Source organism: Barbatula barbatula, assembly GCF_947034865.1.
Source record: "Barbatula barbatula genome assembly, chromosome: 3".
NCBI lineage: Eukaryota > Metazoa > Chordata > Actinopteri > Cypriniformes > Nemacheilidae > Barbatula > Barbatula barbatula.
The window spans coordinates 13,535,462-13,554,932 of NC_136764.1; the positions used below are offsets into that span (position 1 = coordinate 13,535,462).

Below are 19,471 nucleotides of genomic sequence, written 5' to 3' on the forward strand. Positions count from 1 at the left end.
CATCCTGATGCCTTGTCCTTTTCCACTGGGTCACATCTCAAAGGCTGCTGTTAGGATGCTTGTGTTTTTGTGTCCAGTTGTAAATACACATGCAACTCCAGTTACAAGATGCACACCGGCTACACAACGTGAGACGTAATCTTCCACCTCCTTCAAGGAGACAAACGTCAAAACAAGCGTGTGCTTGGACATCATGCATACTAGGTAAAGTAGTATGCATGCAAAATAAAACAATATGACTAGCTAGATTTCAAGACACAGCGATGCGGGCCCAAAGTGCATTTTTACCTTGCATCATGGTTGCAACACTTCATTCCTCGGTTTCAACCGAGTACAGAGACTGACATGAGATAAAGCAGGGATCCGGTGACCGGTTGGTAGAGGAAAGGTGCATAATGCCCAATCCGCGCGTTCTCGTCTCGTTTCCCGGTAACCGGTGGTTTAGGCCCCGGGCATCGCTGCATTATACACCATCCACACGCGCCATCATCACAGAGGGGATGCTGAGGACAGCCGATGAACGGAGAATGAAAGTCTCTGGGAGGGTCACGAAATTACGAAACATACTACGGAGACGGATCAGCTCATGAATATTGATAAGGTCACGGTGACGTTGCTTAGTAACCTTCCCGCGTCGTCCAGTCACGTATTTCAATTGTTAATCATGAGCCAAGCTTTTCAACGTAAGAGAACTCGATAGGCGTGTTTGAGTTTATGCAGCGAGCATGACATCAAATTATCGCGAGAGCGACTGGAAGGCATATGGATCCGTCTGATCTCGCTGCACTACGATGTCATACTCAGATCGGTCTGCGCAACGCAGCATTAAATCAGACACGCCTTAAAATTCGCCAGCTGACTAGCGGATTAACGTCATCCTTTCGGTCTACTGGATCACCGTCACGTTACGTAATTAATATTCATGAGCCAGTCCGTCGCAGTAGTAGGATTCCGTTTATTCGCGGAAGGGACCCCAGGCAAACGGACTATAAACGTGCGAGCACCACCTAGAGGTTTGACACCAAATTACATGCATTATTTACTCAATCCTGAAGTCATTACAGTAAAGAAATCTGTCAATACAGAGCCTAACGGGGTTAGTTCTCCTAGTACATACTTTTAAGCATTTTATTTTTTGAGAATTTTCAATGATATTGCATTTTGTGAGAACATACACCAAAATCAAGGCATTTATGCCTATTTTTAATTTCAATAAAGTACATGTGGCAACTTCTGAGATATTAACGTCTGAGATATTAAAATGCTTCTTGGATCTTGATTTATTTTTGAGGCACAGGTTTTTGTATTATTGTACAAAAGGTTTGTGCTATTGTACTAGGTTCTGAATTCAGTGTAAATTCATATTAAGTCATCTCTGTGTTTTCACAGAACTAACACAGAAAACCATTTGGACAAATGCGCTAATAGATAAACAAAGAAGGTAATGGAAAGCAAAACTCTGTGTTTCATCGGCTTGCTTTAATACTTTGAAAACAATATAAATGGGCAGAAACAATGTTTGAAGTATGTGCATGAACTTTAGCAGGAAGAGAGCAAATGCAAATGACTTTTGAACAGCACAAAAACAGTTGCATTAGACTTGCAGAAAAGCCTTTTGATACAAGAACATGAAAAAAAACCTGTTTATAGTTCCACAGCTAGGGTAGGGTGAATTCAGGTTGATTGTGACTTTTTATTACATTGAAATCCTACACCTGTAGTTCCATTGTCTTTAATTTAGCTGTAGATGAACAAACCTTCAATTTATTGCAACCAAAGCAAAAACCTTGGACATTTACATGAAACAGAATACAATATTGTACCCTGCTAGTGCAGTTGAAGGTCCTTGAGCTCAGAAGGAAAACAAACACTGACTTCAACGATCAAAGAAGGCGACTACATTAAAAACTTTTTATATCAAACAGCTGGGCATTTTAAAGAGCACCATATACGACTGCACCTGTGTAAACATTCTCATTTTATAGACACCCGTCCATGTGTCCCATGTGGTGAACTTCCTCTTCTTTTAGTCAGCGGGTGTGTGTTTTCATTGTTTATTTATTCTCATTGTCTTAAATAATAAATTTGTAAAAACTTTTATCTACTGCCACTATTACAAAGATAGGGATTCCTTTCAAATGCATCTTGCTATCAAACATTGCCCACACTTATTGATAACAACTTGTGTGTAGTGTTCTATCTCTGTGTGGCTGTTTGTTTTAAGTGTTTTAAAAGTAAAGGGGAAGTTTGTTTGCCAGAATAGTCGCACATTGAACTCTGTGTAAATTTTAAATCGTTTTAATAGCATTGTGTATTTGTTTGCTTGGGGCATTATTATCTGATTATAAAAAAGAATCCATGTAGCCTACAATATCAAATTTGATGCCTTCCATGTACTTGAGCTTTTGAATTTTTAGTCAATATACACCACAACATCCACCTTCATGATGCTATGCATACGCCAATTGTATTTAATGTGATCCTTGTAGACAAGTACAGTACATAAATGCATGTCGTTCCTTAAAATAATCACGTCACATGCTGCTTATGTGAATATGGCTTTTACAGGTTTGTTTTTATAATGCGAAGCTGTGCTTTGATATTGTAGAATGTATGTCTTGAATACTGTACTTTTAAAAAGAGGGTCTGGGAAAAGTTTAACATAATATGTCTTCTACTCTGGACCTACACAAGGTCAAATGATCAAACAATTAGGATTATTTCATACTAGATGTTTCTTATGTCATAAATATTGCTTCAATGTACGATCCTCATGTTCTGAAATGATAACATAAACATTGCAAAACGAAAACTGGTTGCGCAAATGCTGGGAAACATCTCACTGGCCTTCCATGTGTTACACGGCACACGCAGCAACTCTAAAACAAACACAGGGTTAATCCAGCCACGATTGTATTTTTTTGTAAAACTTTAACTTAATACAGTAGGTTGGATTCATGTTTTTTATGCAGTAAACCTTCTATATTTCTGAATATTTGACCACAATTCGGATAAAAATCCGATAAAAATGCTGTTTTGTGTCATAGGTGCTATAAAGAGCCACAAGGGGTCTAAAACAGAGGCTTTAAGTTAAAAAAAGTAAATTAAATTCGTGAAAGTCAAGTTTAGCTACAAATGATCCAACCTCTGTTGACTAAAATCAGGTAGATTGAATATTAAAGTACATACACTGTATATTGTTTTCATTCTCTATATAGATTATATTATATTAAGAAAATATTTGATCAAGATCAATCTCCAGGTGGCTCCTGACAATATTTTATTATGAAAAAAATTATGTTTTGGAAATAGTTTTAGCACTTTAACCTGGTATAATGTGTAAGAATATAAATGTATTCTCTCTGTGAGTTTTGCAGAAACTGTTTGTGGTACTAGGGGAGAGAGCAAGCGAGAGTAAAGATGAGATCTTTAAAGAAATTTCCTTGGAAAGAGAGATGTTCTTGTAAATCAATACAGTCTTTCTATCACAGGCTACGCCTATACCTGCACACACCCTCATGATTCTTATCCACCAGATGTACAAACAATAATACATATATTTCAGGATCAGAAAATGTTTTTACCTCAGTACCTGCACATCTGAACATATACTTATTCTTTGTTTTTTGAGATAAATGTGTGCGAGAGAATGCTGTTGGCATTGTAAATGGTAGGGAAGTTCGTCTTCAGAATTGCCTGAGTTTATAAGCTACATGAAACTTATCAAAGCCAACCATAAATACATTAGTTGACTGGCATAGCGCCTGCCATTTTATTAGGAATTGTGTGCCTCACTGTCTTTCAACAAGTGTATTGTTTTGTTGTTGAATGAATTCTGTGAATCCAACATCAGATATGCTACCTGCCACTTGACCCTCATCTTGAGTGCTAAACAAAAACAGCTAACAGGAAGCCAGGCAATTTCTGTGAAGGGAAAGTAAGAAAACTCGTTTTTTTGCTATTTAGAAGCTCGAAAACTTCCTCCTTTGGACCTGGGGGCCCAAAGAAACCCTCCAGTGGCCCTCATATATTGGGTTACCACAAGCTGCTCCTTGGAATAACAAGGGCTATGACGTCAAACTACAAAGTTGTTTCTCAAAAAATCCTGAGCTTCATGACCACGATGGAAAAAGTTAACCCAAGTGTCACAGAATGTTTGGTAAACAGATCTCTTTTTGTCGAGTCTTGCCTTAAATAGCATGTCCCATGTTTCCGCACTCTGATGAACCCCTTCTTTCACTTCATCTTGTGTCCCTTCAAATGTTCTTTTATAACAGTACAGCACATCCGAAAATGTATTTCTAGAAGCTTTGGTGTCACCAGAGAATCACAAATGGATGAATGGCTGTAAATTAGAAGCGTATTCTTAGCTGATAATCTACTATTACTAATCTACTGCAGATATGACATCCTGAGAAAAACAGATTTGGCTTTAGAATGACTTTTAGCGATTTTCCAATTTTGCGCTTAAGCTAAATTCACAAATTTAGATCGAAACCCGGCTATTGAAACACAAGGTTAAGTTCACTTAAGCTGATAGTCTTTACAGGTACATTTCAGCAAAAAGGTTACTTTACAAAACCATACAGTGCTGTAAACACTTCATAGGTTTGTGCATCTGGGTGGTGGCAGCTGTCGACATGATATTTTTGATAAGTAGCCTCGGGAGGAATGTTGTGATCTACAGTAGCATTAATGTTTGCTTGTAATTTGTTTGAAGTTGTGCTCTAAATACATTTCTAGAAATAAAATAAAATAATGCAAATAATTTTGAAGGCACTCTTTTGGAGGAAATCGTATTAAATGCGTTTGTGTTTCTTCGTTTTGTCCTACAAAGTCCCACAAAACTAAGAGGAACTTGATGGCATGCGTTAGGTTAGTTATTGCGCTATATCGCATTCTATCTTATCCTATCTAATGTTATCTATCTGATCTACAGTATCTGATCATATACCGTAGCCTACAGTAACACAAGGAATATATAAAAGAATGACAAGTGTTGAACAATAAAAAATAAGACAAAAAGATTATTCTAATTTATTTTTTTACTTTAATCTCTTTTTATGGGACAAGTAAGAAATGTGCAACACAACCTTAACATACGTTTTTAATACTTAAAATGAAAATAATAAATATAAGAAACGGTGATTCCACCAGTGAAATCACGGATGTTGTACAGTGTTCATGTTCATCATTGACTTGGCAATGATACAAACATAAGTAAAAAAGACAAAAGTCTGCAAGTAGCTTCATATCGTAACTATAAAACAGAATTGGGGGCATATAACACACATAATAAAAGTCACTTTAAATGCGGTAAATCGTATTCTCTTATTCCGTCACTTCAAAACAAGGTGAGAAAAAATACACAGAGACAACGGGCAAGAAAAAGCAAATTATGTTACGAAAGATTGAAAGATGCTTATTGAGTTAGATCTGAGAGCTAATCTCAGTCTGAGTGACGTACATTAACCACATCCCGTTCCTGACCAGCAAGTACAAACAACAGGAGGAACCACATTGTTTGACATAAGTGATTGTGTAATTGATGCTTAAGGTTTGCAACGTTCTACGAATATTAAAAGGTTAGCTTCTAGGAAATGAGATATGAAACAATGACACATGTATAAAGAAATTATTTGCTCTTTCGATTTATAAGGGTTTGAGTTTCATGACTGATTGATTCATTCCAAGCGTCTTTTGTTTCTTTGACGCGACTATACAAATGACAATAAAAAACAAAGAGGTAAATGTTAAATATTTAACCAACACTTAATTATAAATCTTTTCAATATTGTTTCTATGTGTTGGAATATTTGTCTCCCATATTAAAGTGGTTTAAAGGAATGTTCCAAGTTCAACAGAAGCTCGATCAACAGCCTTTATGCCTTGATATATAAAATAAATTGGCCTTTAACTTGTTTTAGTAAGGCATTTACAATGAAATGCAACTTCTGTATGACACATTTGAGGAATTTTTCATGTTAGTACAGGATTCACATTCTTGAAGTGTCTTGCAGCATTTGATTTTATTGTAAAAGCCTTACTGCTTTATATATACATATTTTAATTTTTTAAGGTAATTAACATCACTACCAAAAATACTGTTAAGTGAGCTTAAATTTGAACTAAACCTGGAACACAACAACACTCGACTCTTTGGGCCCTATTTTTAAATAAAATGTTTATAACTAAAACTATAACACTAGATGTACCAGACGTTACATACATGTTCTGTATTGTTTGAATAAAGTATGCTGGTACAAGATTTTGATTATTATTTTATCCAAAATGTAGGAAGACTGCATTCCCAATAGACATCTGGAATTTCAACATGACAATATTCCTCTTATGTAACATGTTTAAACTGTAGTTGTGTGTGACACCAAAAAGTCACAAAACGCACAAGTACAAAAAGCAAACAAAGTCACTTTGTAGTAAAAAACCCTTTTACGCGAGGGTCAGTATTTCTCCTTTACAGAAACACACTCCAACATTCCAGCTTATGGCACTCCTCGTACATTCGAATGGGCACTTTCGGTCTGGCTGTCCACTTTTGGCAGTGTCCGACTTGAATGGATTCCTGCAAATTCCAACTTGATTCCAGAGGATGTTCTTTCCTCTTTTGGGCTCTGTAGAGTCCCAAGACACAGTGTTCCTACGGGATTCTCAGTCAGCTGGAGAATTTTTCTCCATTTGATCAAATATGGCCAACAGAAGGTAAATGTAGTGAGGTGCTACGTCTCGGCAGAAGGAGAATGCGTCACTATCTCTACACAGTCTGTCTCTAAGAGTTTCTCGCTATCCTGCTTAACTCCTTCTTCAAGGTCAAACTGAAACTTGTCTTCACCACCAGTTCCCGTCTTGTAAAAGGGTGGGGAGGGACTTTGTGGTATCATGCTGTGGTACCAGTTTCTGTTCTCCTCTAAAGTGTCCAAGATATCCTGTGCATCTGGATGCACCAGGTCTGCCCACGTCTCCCACAGCGGGTGCACGATGTAGTCAATGAAACCAACCTATAAGTCAACAAAACACTGTAAGACGACTTGACTTGATGTGAATTGTATGGGTGATGAGGAAAGTGAGGGATTTTGGACACTTACCTGAGACTTCTCCACTGAAGCAGTGTGTTTGTCACACATTGGGCTGATCTCCATTCCTCGCTCTCTTTCTCGGTCACCCTGGTGGAAGAACTCTTCCATAATACGGTCTGTCCACTGCCGGTACAGGTCTAAGGATTTGGTGGGGTTGCTGAGATCAGCACAGTGAACCATATTGCGTAAGACCTGTGGACATTGCGAGACCAGACTTTGAAGGATATGGAGGGACAGGGGGCTAGTACTGGAGCCACAAATGAGTTTAGGACTTACCTGCATCCTGTCTGTATAGTTATCAAGCAACAGAACTCCTGAGCTGGTCACCTTTTTCGTCTCGACCATTGTCTTTAGATCAGCCAGTAAGCTCATGTGCTTGGACATGTCTGTTGCTAGTACCTATTAACACCGATAACCAAGTTAAGTGTAAAAATGAAAAGAGCAAAAAAGAGCAAACCCATCATTGAGCAAGCAAAATTTTCACCCACCATATCGATGACCATTTTTCTAAGGGTCTGACGCTGCTTCTTGGTAAGGTTCTGAAAGATGTCGCAGTTTTCCCCCTGCAAGAGCTTAAAACCAACAGCAAGGTGATGATTCTCCAGAACAGACTCATCGTTGTACATGAGGGCCAGCTCAGAGTCTGCGGGAGAGAGAAATATGTTTATAAGAACCATGAAACAATCATAACGTTGACGCTTTGTTCTTCCATCTGGTTCGAGTTTCAATAACTGCAGCACTTTGGATTCATAAATGCACACAGTCTCCATGTCTCTATGTAAAAGAAGAACAAGCCCACACTTACTGGTATTAATCAGGAACTGGTTGGAGACCCCTGGGTGGTCCACATCATGGATGGCCGCCGCAAAGATAGCTGCCAGTATCTCTAGGTCTGTAAAGACCGCCTGTGAATAATAAAGGTGAAGCGTAGTGTTAAGTTATAGACTGGTGATAAGTGACACAGTGATTATAAAACTCAACTTTATCTTTTCATGTTTATATAGTGCTTGAGAGAAATCTCGAAAATTAGCTACAGACAAAACACTGCACATTGTTTGGGGAGGGAAACAAATCCGTGCTGTTCCGTTTGTGCGTGTTCAGAAACAGCTGATTGACTGAAAATGTGCAGTGAAACAGACTTTAAATGCCAGAAAAACATTGAGCGAAAGGTCTTTGACTTTATGGAAAAACAAAAGAGAGAACAAAGTATTCATACTTTATGACATTACAAGGGAAAAATGCTTTGTTTTATGATAAAATCAGCGTTGCCTCAAGGGGCTAGAATAACTGGAGAGACATCAGAAGATAACGTTTTTGCCACCTCGAGTACATTAATCTGTTACTGCCCCAGGAATGCATAAAGCACACGCAAATACAATAGAGGCCATGTGCTCAGAATGCGTCAGCAAAGCCTTCACATCTGCATTTTAGTACTTTTGTGAACAAAAATGTTTCTGATGGAAGGTTGCCTTACATCCAGTGCAGGTGTGGATAGCAGGATGTGTGTGGACTGGGCCACATCGGCCGCATGGAGACTGTTGTGATAGGCCACGTCTGCATGGTAGTGGTCTTCGAGGGTCATCATGTATGTCACGAAGGAGTCCACGGGAATCTTGAATGTCTTCATTAAATCTCTCTCCTATAAAAAGCATACATTCATTAAACATATCCTTTAAAAAACGTTTTTCTGTACTTTCTACGTTTGCAAGTCTAACTTTTTGCTTTATGCACCCACCTGAAAGATGGCATACATGATGCAGGTCAGTGGGCGGTGGTGAGAATGCTCTGAAACTTTGAAGATGTTCAAACCCCACTTGTTGATGTCCTCTAGGTCCTACAAATGGAATACGGGATACAAATCTAATATCAAACTGTGCAACCTTTTCCAAAATTTCACAAGGGATTCTGTGCATTTTAAAGTACCTTTGAGAGCAAGTCCTCGAGATCAGTTTTTACTCCAAAGCGGCCAACAGTGCAGCTACTGGAGAGATCGGAGCCGTGTGTGACCTTCCTTACCCCACTGATCTGAGTCATGAGCTGTTGCTGCCTCCTCTTCCTGTCCCGCGATTTCTGAGTGGGCGACGGGATCTCCAGTTCGTTCTGTTTATCTGGAGGGGTGAAAGTTTCGGTCTGTTACTCAACCGTTTGTTAACGTTAGCACCCGCACACTCAACTCACTACCGTGACTGCAACTTGTCAGAATGTGAGATCACAATTTATAATAAATGTTATTTTATATTAGTAAAAGCCACCTACAAAACAGTTTCAAAAACCTTTCAGACTTTTGTGCTGGTCCACGGTTATTGCTGGTTTGGTATATGTTTACAGAAAAAAACAAGGTCTTTGGTGAAACTGGTTGATCGAGTGTTGGTGGTTAAGGGTGTTGATGGGATCACATACACATCAGAATCGCATCTTGTGGACCAGCATGTCAAGTAAAAACCCAATGCAGACTGGTGACCAATCATTGCTAAAATGATGAGCCGTATCAAAAATTATTGGAAGAGCATATTTAGACTACAATCTAAAGTCAGCGACAATACGAAATAGATTTAATTAACTTAATTATGCTTATTAAAATGGCAGGTCTCTTTGTTTTTATTTTGCCACCAGTTTGAGCATCACCAGACCAGTAAGGAATCTGAGTATATCAATCACAAAAATGTCACCACACGGAGAATATACTGTGGCTTGTCCGTAGTGCCAGTGTTGTGTACAATAGACCTGCTGAAAAAGTTTTTTCCCCACATCACTTATAATCTAACTCATAACAGACTGATATCCAGTGTGTTACCTTCTTCAACTCCTTAAAACTTTCTTCTCTCAAACCTACTAAATCCCATTTAATCCCACAGTTTATTTGTTCCTTTCCCTTAATTTCTTCCTCCAGTTACTGCAATTCCCTCTGAACCACATCAACCCCTTCTTCTCCTTCCAAACATCTGCTGCTTAAGAGAGCCTGAGATTCTTGCAAGCAGGGAGGGGGATCACCCTAAAAATCTAAATAATTATTTTAGGCGAACTATCCCTTTGAGAGTCTGAAAATATCCCTGCTGATGCCTATGAGTTAAGTGCGAAGGCCATGGGGTTCTGAACTTTGGGGTTAGAAGAGTACAGTGACCCTGTGGAATCTGACGCAGATTACATCCCGCCCTTTTCTCTCTTTCTCTCACTCACAGCAGTGCCGACTCAGACCAGATCAGACGCTTTTGAAAAATAGTGGTGCCATCAAATCACAAGACAGATATGATTAAACTTCGATAGTTGTGTTGTCTATATATCTTTCTGGATCATTCACTATCTGAATGACTATCAGAGTTTTTCGCCCAAGCTGTTTTTTTCTGAAAATCAGCATTATCATTGTCCCATTCTATTCACAATGCTGTATAATACGGAAGCTGTCTAGCTTACTCAAATGTGCAGATGATATATTAATAAACTAGTGGGCATTAATCATATGAATGTGTTTGGACTCACCTAAGAAGGTGTTGGAGATGAACTCAGACACCTGGTTTCCAGAGCGACTCATCTCAGACAGGTGTGTCAGTTCTCGGTTCAACATCCTCTTGAACTGAAACACAAAACACAACATGTCTCAGTAAATGCGAATTTTCGAAATGCGACGTTTTCTGGTGCTGGAATTCCCATTGATATCCTCTGGTAAATACCCTCACAGACATATACGACACTAGAAAATTTACCAAAATGTACACAAATAATAAGTTTCTCACACAAACCTTAATGTAACCCCAGGACACCGACAACAGGTAGTTGACCTCAGGCATGTTGAACTTCAAGGTAATAGACTAAACCTCACTCTCCTCACTTTTCTCTTTTGGATTCTGTTACAATAAAATTCCTCAGCCAGCTTTGGATAAAGCACGGATAGAAAAGAGATCCAGACAGAATTCCACTAGATCTGCTATGCTCCAGCCTGTCGCCCGTCTTTCTTTCACTGCCTGCCTGGGTTACTTGTTTCTATCTCTAGTTTACGCTTTCTCTCTCTTTTTGTCTGGCCCACTCTCTCCTGCCCTTATACGGTACATCCCTGCTACTGCCAGCCAGAGATGGGCACATGCTTAGACACACACGAACGCAGATACGCCCTAATCTGCTTACTGATGGTGGTCCTGCTTAAAAGACAGTCAATGATGCTTATCAAATTATTGTGCTTTTTAAGATGCTCTGTATCATGGTCGAAAGCATCGTACAATGCAAAACAAAGAATAACTTCCTTTTGAAACTTTGTGATAAATAAATCACGGAAACATATATGTTTCTTACATTACTTTACATGCATAACTAATTAAACCAAGTTTGTACAGACAATCTGGGTACACTTCTCAAAACTTATAAAGTGTAAAAATTCACCAAAGTTATGATTTCTGGTCTTAGGTGATGTTTGTTTGTTTGTTTTATCATCATTAGATCAGAGAACATTCTTTGCCTCTGAAGGGACCATAGATGTCAACATTGTGCCAGGATCAAAGCCGCGTGAGTTTTTCCATGCCAGTCAAGAGCAACATGAAGTTCACACACAAACATGCAAACTAAGATCACTTAAAATCCTAAATATATGTTTTTAATAGCCGTACTCCAAAAGGTTTTAGCAAAAGAAGGACATTTACATGTTTTTATTTAGCAGACGCTTTTATGTAAAGAGACATGCAAGAGTATTTCATATTTGGCCAAAAAGCTAACAATAAGCCATATTTACAAATAGGACTAAAACTGAAGCTAGTATAATTTTCAGAAGTGTACAGTTTCAAAATGTAAACTTAATGGTATGATTCATTTCACTCAAACTGTGTTAATATAAAGGGCACTGGTAAAATGAAACAAGAAAGTCAAACTTTGCAATGTTTGCCATTTCTTTTGAAATGTCCATGAAAAATTCCCCAAAAGTCTTACAGTTAAAGACTTACAACCCTGGTTAAACAGATAAGGCTTAAACCCAGACCCAGACTAAAATGATTTTTGAGCGGTCTTGACTGAAAATTCCTTGCCCTGACATAGCTTAAAATATGTCAGTGCCATTGTTTTGTCTAAAATTGTAATAAAAGCGACTGAAATAGTCTAAATTAACTAAGATCCTGGCTTAGGGAAAAACGCCAGCTAACCTTAAACAAAAGACACCAATGCTCGTTTCACAAAAGATGAAAATGCTTCATTAGTATTAAACCCCAGAACGAACCCAGGCTGATCCTGACCCAAAAAAACTAAAAAGCTCACCTCTATCCAGCCTTTTAATGCTCCAAACTTTCTCCTTTTCTCAGAGTAGCACAGTCCCATTGTTGCCGTGATGCTGTTTCGTGCACTATTGGTGAGCATGTGCTCACTGCGACGGGTGTGAGGAAATGCGTTAAGACAAAATGAGGACTGATTCACCTCACGGTAGACGTACCCTCCCCCCTCACAGACCCTCCCCTCTATCGCTGTCTGTAGCCTCAGGTAGAGATGTCATCAAACCACGCTGCTCATGTTCTGACTGCACAGTCTGGGTGGATCTGATTAAATCACCAGTTGAAAAACTTAAAAGGCTTGACAGGAAAGCAGTTTTTATGTTTTGTGTGTCGTGAATAAAAGACTGTAGCCTACAAACTAAATTTAAAAATTCTTGAACAAAACTTTAGGGTAAAATACTGAATTAATACACAATTCTGTAATGTGAAATATAATGTATACTGTAAAGTGAATACACTATAAATTGTTAATTGTAAATAAATCTAGCACAGTCATGTAATGTGTCCTGTATTGACTTCTGTATCTCGATCTGATTACTTATAAGGGTAAGCAAAGCAATAAGGTCAATGACGAGGTCAGTGCCAATGCAATAAACCTGCATCTAAAATAAGTGTATAATCATTGATTGTAAGATTTACATTAAACTTATTCAACAATTTCCTTTTCACGCAAAATCTATAACCACACACAGTATAATTTTTTTAACTCTCAACTTTCAAACTCTCCGTAATGTATATTATTGTAAGATGTTCATTTGTAATAAATGTTTATTTTTGGGTAATAATCCAGAAGCAACATTAACTATATGCTCATTGTGCTTTTGCCATTGACACTATCAGTGTTCCGTGACAGTATCTCAAGATCCTACGTCACTGATGACACTGCGAGCACAAACCTCAACAACCCCAAACTGTAAACATGCCATATTCATCAGCACCTAAACCAGCATACAAAACAGCGCTGACCCTGACTTACCAATAACACGCCTATTTTTGTAAATGATGCTGATAAAACTACTAAAGTGCAAATCATACTGGCTTATTATCTGTGTGTACAGGCATGCGCGCGGACACCAATAAACAGACAATAAGAAAAGTTACTTCAGGAATATTTGTGGAATGCCAAAATGCATCTCATCTTCTTACATCTCAGCTTACATTTATTAACAAATGCCAAGTTGAAAAACTACACAGAAACAGCCAATGCACTATAAATCACAAAACTCAAGCATCTGATCCCTATTAAAGAACCAAACTGCACTGCTACCGTTCTGTGCAATCCCGCAGAAAAGTGCGGATGTCTTCTTCATGCTCTTTGGCAAGAGCAGATATTTTGGAACCCACAGGTAAAGAGGGAGTGGACATGCTACTGTCTCACCTTGGTAGAGGCCATGTCGCTGACGGAGCGATACGTCTGTATGGTCTCCAGTTGATCCAAGCACCAGTCAAGCTCCTCCATGGTCTCCACGGCCAGCTTCTGGTAGGATTCATCTGGGAACAGACACACAGACATGCATTCAGGATTCAGCCTCTGCTGCATGGCCAGAAAAGGTGGTCCGGAGGGTGCAGTGCAGACAGGGGAACAGTGATGTTTCATGGTGGGCTGACTGCTGCTGATGTAGCCATTCTGCAGTGATAAACGCTCCACTGGATTAACAGTTCACTGCACGCTCCATAGTCCTTTCCATTGTGTCACTGTCTCTGTATCCCACTCACCTACTGTGCACTCTGTCTGGCAGTATTTGTGTTCAATCTCTCTCTCTCTCTCTCTCTCTCTCTCTCTCTCTCTCATTGCCTTGTGCTGATGTGTCAATGAGCCTCAAACCTAGGGGATCTTAGTGGGAGGGACTCTGCAACTCATTTCTTCTTTCTCACTTCTGTTTCTCTTTCGCACATACGCAACGTGTTGTCAGATAACATTATAATGAGAGTTTAACTATTCGTTGAACCTTCTCACGAAATGAGTGAAAATGCAGTTGATTGAAACCAAATTGAACAGAGAATGGTCATGCTTCATGCTCGGTTTATCTTGATACCACAAAAACACATCCTCCTAAACTTAACTGTGAAATCAAAAAAAGCAAAAACAAAGAAACTGTATTTTGCAGAGTGATGAAAATGTTGTCGCCCTATTTAGCACATTTTCCATTCAATTCTCATTGCACTTTCGTAACTGATCATTAAACCTTCCAGTATTTTGTAATCGTAATTATTCCCAAAAACTCTAATTACAGAAATATAGTGATTTTAATGCAATGTAATGAAAATGGGGGATGAAAATAGCTAAATTAAATGGGAGAAAATGAAAATTATTTGTCATTTATTTGAATGTTTTGGCTGTGAAATACAACCTGTTTTGAGGTCCATCCTTATACTGTAACTTATTTGTCTAAACTGTCAACATTGAAAATAAATCACCATCTGACCATTAGCAAAGCTATCTAGAGAACGAGTTTACATAGTGAAAAGATAAGGACAATGAATCAAACACACAAAAATGGGGCTTGGCTTTCAGTTTGAATGATTACAGTGAGTCTTTAACTCTGATCCCTTAGTAGTTACAAGATGTTTTCTTGCATTACGCACCAGTAAAAGAACCCCTACCATCTAAAGTTTGATCCCCATGAATGAGCTAATGAGCTGAAGGATTGAAATCAAAGCCGAGGCTGTGTTTGCAGGAGCAACACGAGAGGCAAACTTTACTCCCCTTGTTGGCCTGCATCCAGCCAAAGCTCAACAGGAGCCAAGCAAACTAAACCACTTCCCCTAAGGGCGAGATGCCGCTAAATCATGGAGCAGATTTCTGTGCGACACTCAGGGTGGAGTCTCCCCTCGGGCTACAGCTACGGCCGGTTGGACAAAGACAGCAAAACATTGTATAAATAAAAGGATTTACATTCACAAGATCATTGACCGGGTGACCTTGAGAACCACAGCCAAGTTTATCTGTTCACGGCTTAAAGATTTTGAAAACACAGCTAGAGTACACGCAACCACAATGTCTTACGTCTGAAACATGCAAATGCAGACATGAATGCAAATTGACAGAACTTGCAAGCATCATTGCACATACTTTTGTAAACATGCTTTCTTGGATTATAAAACATTTTAGAACTCCTATTGGTAAAAAATTTAGACCACTGCAGAAAAAAAACAATAGATTGTTTCAGCGGCAATAACATAAAGAAATGTTTTTTAATTTCTGGTAGACCATCGTGAGAAATCAATAATCAATAATAGTAGAGGCGTTTAAATTTAATTCAATTCAATACAAATAATATTCAATAAAATATTGGTATAAATTATATAAAATTCATATAAAATAAATTGTCGTTTTAAAACAAAACACAGACTGGAAGTTAATTTCGGGCCAGGTGGTCTCAACCGATGCCTGACCAAAACCCAACAGAAAATATAATGTATTTAATGGCTATAACAGGAATTTTATTGGTTTTAGTAGAAACTATATGGTAGAATATGGTGTCTGGTAGTATGTGATGGATTCTTTTGGTGGGATGTTATCTGGAAACTAATAGAAACCTTTAAGGGATAGTTCACCCAAAAATTCAGTTGAAAAGTTGTGGCCCTCCAAATAGGTATTTATAATCTTATGCTTAGAATTTTAATTGAACCAATAACATATTTTTTTTACACTGGATGACAATCAATTATTTTGGTTGCTGGTCTGGTTTGGTTGGCTGGATGTTTGATTGCTTAGAATTTATGATACATTTCTATATTTCATAAAAAGCGACTGGATCCATCTTGGGGCCCCCAAGAGTTTGGAACCAAACAGTTCTTGGACCCCATAGACAATGGTAGTCAAAAGGGCCCCAGAACTGTTTGCTGTCCTAAATTCCTAACAATATATTTTTTTGTGTTGAATTTTTTTCAACTATGATAGTCAGTCGTGGCCAAGAACTGCTTACAAGCATTCTTCCAAATATCTTTCTCAGTGTTCATCTGGACAAAGAAATTCATACAGACTTGAAACAACTCGAAGGTAAGTAAATTATGACAAAATCCCATTAAATCCTAATGGAATGCCCAAATCACACTACAAAAAAGAATCATTCGAATTTTGTGATGGTTTCTATTCAAGTTCTGTTGTTTTTTTCAGCAGGGACATTTATCTATAAATTCAACTGTAAAGAAGTTTCTCTTATGTGTTTTCATTGTGTTGTGTGGGATGTTTAATGCTTGCACGTTCCAACCACACTGTGTGTGAAATTAATAAAGATTAACTGAACTGAGGGCTTAAATGTTGCCTGCAAATGTCTGCACCATTAAATTGCACACTATTATCAGTCAGCGAGCAGCTTTGCGCTTACTGTGTCAGAAAACTAGGTTGTGGATCTGAAAGACTAAACTGACAGTACAAGAGGAAGCTGTTGACGCACATTAGTCTTTTTTTCACAATGCTAAGAATGCGACTTGAACTAAAAGTATAGTGATGTTACCAAGTCTACAAAATTTTCAGTGGTGTGACAATAGCTCAGCTGTTTTTAAAACCGTGAAGCTCTCCAGTAACAAACTTCTTTATTCAACAGTTGAAATGTGTCAAAGTTTCCTGCAGTGGGGTTAAAAAGAAATTACTGCAGTATCGTATTCTTATGCTTGGTCATGTGGCAGAAATACCACATACATCAATTAACATCAGGCAAGCGCTTCAATAAATCTTGCCACTGGAGTTTAACTGATGAATTACTCACAAGAGTTTCAGAGAGCACCTGTTACTAAAGTGACCACATCCAACAAAGTCATTGGAGTAACATGTGCATGGCCGTTGTAAAAGTGAGGGAAGGGTTTGCATAAACCATGCTGACGTCTGTGAGGGATACGGCGCATAACTCGCAATGAATAAGTTCATTTTAGAAGAACCTCCTGCGCTCAAGATGTTTCACATATGGAGGTGATTTAAACCGTGTGTGGACATCTAAAGCCTGGCGTGGATACACACGAATATCGGCATTAATATGTCATCGTCACGGAAGCTTTAAAAAGAACAAGTGGGCGACTTCTACGAGAGGCCTTAATGAAGCCATGCATGTGCCACGGTAAGCCAGTGATGCCCTTAATTATGGCCAGGAGCATTTTGCCAAAGGTTTGACAGTAGTCATTTATAGTAAAAAAAATATATAGATTTATTTTTACGCAAAAATATATAAATAATGTTTAATGTTAATAATAAAACAGCAGATTCAAATGTTGTTTGCATTTTAAATCTGCTCAACAAGAAAAATTATCTTAGAGAGATTTACGCATAGGCCGACATTTTCAGGAATGTCACACTGAATCTGCACTTCCGTTCAAACAGAAAGCTCTTACACAACCAGGTAGATTGTGCAGTTGACTATTAGACTAAAAGTAAATGTCATGTGTCACAATTTTGCCTTGCTCAGCCTCATGACAAACTTTGAATGGACGCTGAGACCCTTTTAAAAGTCAAACTGTTCCTTGCATACAGGTGTGACTTTCAATTTAGCTGTCCCACTCTATGACTCCCTATACAAAAGACCATAGTGTAGATTTACCCAGAATCCTCTCTGTCCCACAAAACCAACCCTGTGAGAGCAGTTGGCCTTTCCTCCGACCCCCCTTTCCCATTACGGCTGTACACTGCCTCTCTGTGTCTGCTCGTGTCCCCAGCCGCACCGCTGATATATGGGCCAGGTTTTCCAGATTCTGCCTGTGAGAGCCAAAATTCAGCAGCTTCCCATTTCGACCGGTCTGATGAATGTGACTCATAAAGCTGCAAACTCACGACAGCTGTGTGATTCAGATGCTTTTGATAGTCACGGCCCTTTCTTTGTCTTTTCAAAATGAAGTAGACAGGCTGACTCTGTTACAATGCCTTATCAAAGGGACCCACTGAAAGGCAAAATATTCTAACTGTAAGAAGAAAGAGACATAATGTATACGTCTGAAGATTGTCTGTCTGGCTCAAAAAAACATTTGTATGAAACATGAAGTTCACATTAAGTTTAAATGGTTCAAGTTCTTAAAAGCAACATTAAAAGTACTTTGATCAACTTTCTTGATCTAACAGTAAACTTAGAAAATGTTGGTTGCCAGGATGTTAGTACAGTATGTGCATGCTTTCTTAATAGACGATTTCAACAGACACATGGGCCATGCCCGTAGTTAACTTCTGGTCTGTGTTTGTTGATCAGTCTGGCTAGTGGCTAATAATATTTAAAAAAAATGTTTATTTATATAAAAAAATCTATTGCATGATATTTAAAACGATTTAATTTTTTTATATGTATTTTTTAAATAATTGTATATATTAATTTTAATAAATAAACAATATGTTGATCGGGTCGTGTAACTGTCCCTTTTAAGTAACGGTTGTTGGTAACCCAAAATAATACTGGCTAGAAATACTTTGAAATTGCTAGCTAATGTCGTTTAATTGTTATTTATTTAGCTTGTTATCAAAAATAATCTACAGGGACTCTATTCTTTGCAGATGTGTACGGAAAGTTAAGTTAGGGCCACAAAAGTGTGCTTGTGCAGTAAAGTTTGCTCATAGGTATTTTTCAAAGCAGAATTCTAGGTAGTAGCTAGGGTGTTCTAAGGAATTGTCAAATAGCTGCTTACCTGTCCGAGAAAAAAACAACAACAACTCAAAACCAAGCCTTGTTCTTATTCAGTTTAATAAATGTGGTTTGGGATAGGGTTGTCACTATATATCAATATTGACAATAACCGTGAAAATAAATAACATTATTATTAATATTGTGCTATAAAAACACATATTCTAAAACACATACCTGTATAAATAATTCAGCACTGTTATATATTTTTTATCTTAAGAGGCACAATAATGTCACAAATTGTATGTGTGATTTATTGACTAAAAAGAGGGCGAAAACCCCAAATAAACAAATTAAAAATAAATTTTGACAGCATTATATAAAATATATATTAAAGATAAAATGAATAGATATTGCGATAACATCGTTAATGTAGAGTCTATTATATTTGCCGATAATGGTTTAGGGAAATGTTATCAAATCTGTCAATTTAACGCAATTCTATTATCATTTTATCACGGTTGAAGCCCGTATCAGGTTCAAGTCACTGATGCTTGCCTACAGGACTATCACTGGATCTGCACCAGCATACTTT

At 38.1% G+C, this 19,471-nt stretch overlaps 1 protein-coding gene across 4 annotated transcripts in view; it reads right to left on the reverse strand.

Moving 5' to 3' along the window:
- Window positions 1–5,027: 5,027 nt before the first annotated feature.
- Window positions 5,028–19,471, reverse strand: part of pde4bb (phosphodiesterase 4B, cAMP-specific b) — a 38,576-nt gene continuing 24,132 nt past the window's right edge. Inside the window, exons 1-11 of one of the 4 annotated variants that reach the window (XM_079453831.1) lie at window positions 14,054–14,142; window positions 13,716–13,828; window positions 10,572–10,665; window positions 9,018–9,202; window positions 8,830–8,928; window positions 8,569–8,733; window positions 7,900–7,999; window positions 7,583–7,737; window positions 7,371–7,493; window positions 7,104–7,286; window positions 5,028–7,016 (exon numbers count right to left, since the gene is read on the reverse strand). In XM_079453831.1, the coding sequence (XP_079309957.1) occupies window positions 6,738–7,016; window positions 7,104–7,286; window positions 7,371–7,493; window positions 7,583–7,737; window positions 7,900–7,999; window positions 8,569–8,733; window positions 8,830–8,928; window positions 9,018–9,202; window positions 10,572–10,665; window positions 13,716–13,828; window positions 14,054–14,129 (1,572 nt within the window). In that variant the 5' untranslated portion in view covers window positions 14,130–14,142 and the 3' untranslated portion in view covers window positions 5,028–6,737. Of the gene's footprint in view, window positions 7,017–7,103; window positions 7,287–7,370; window positions 7,494–7,582; window positions 7,738–7,899; window positions 8,000–8,568; window positions 8,734–8,829; window positions 8,929–9,017; window positions 9,203–10,571; window positions 10,666–10,831; window positions 11,078–12,326; window positions 12,581–13,715; window positions 13,829–14,053; window positions 14,143–19,471 lie in introns of those variants that run through there. The other 3 variants (XM_079453830.1, XM_079453832.1, XM_079453833.1) reach the window with 3 other exon arrangements.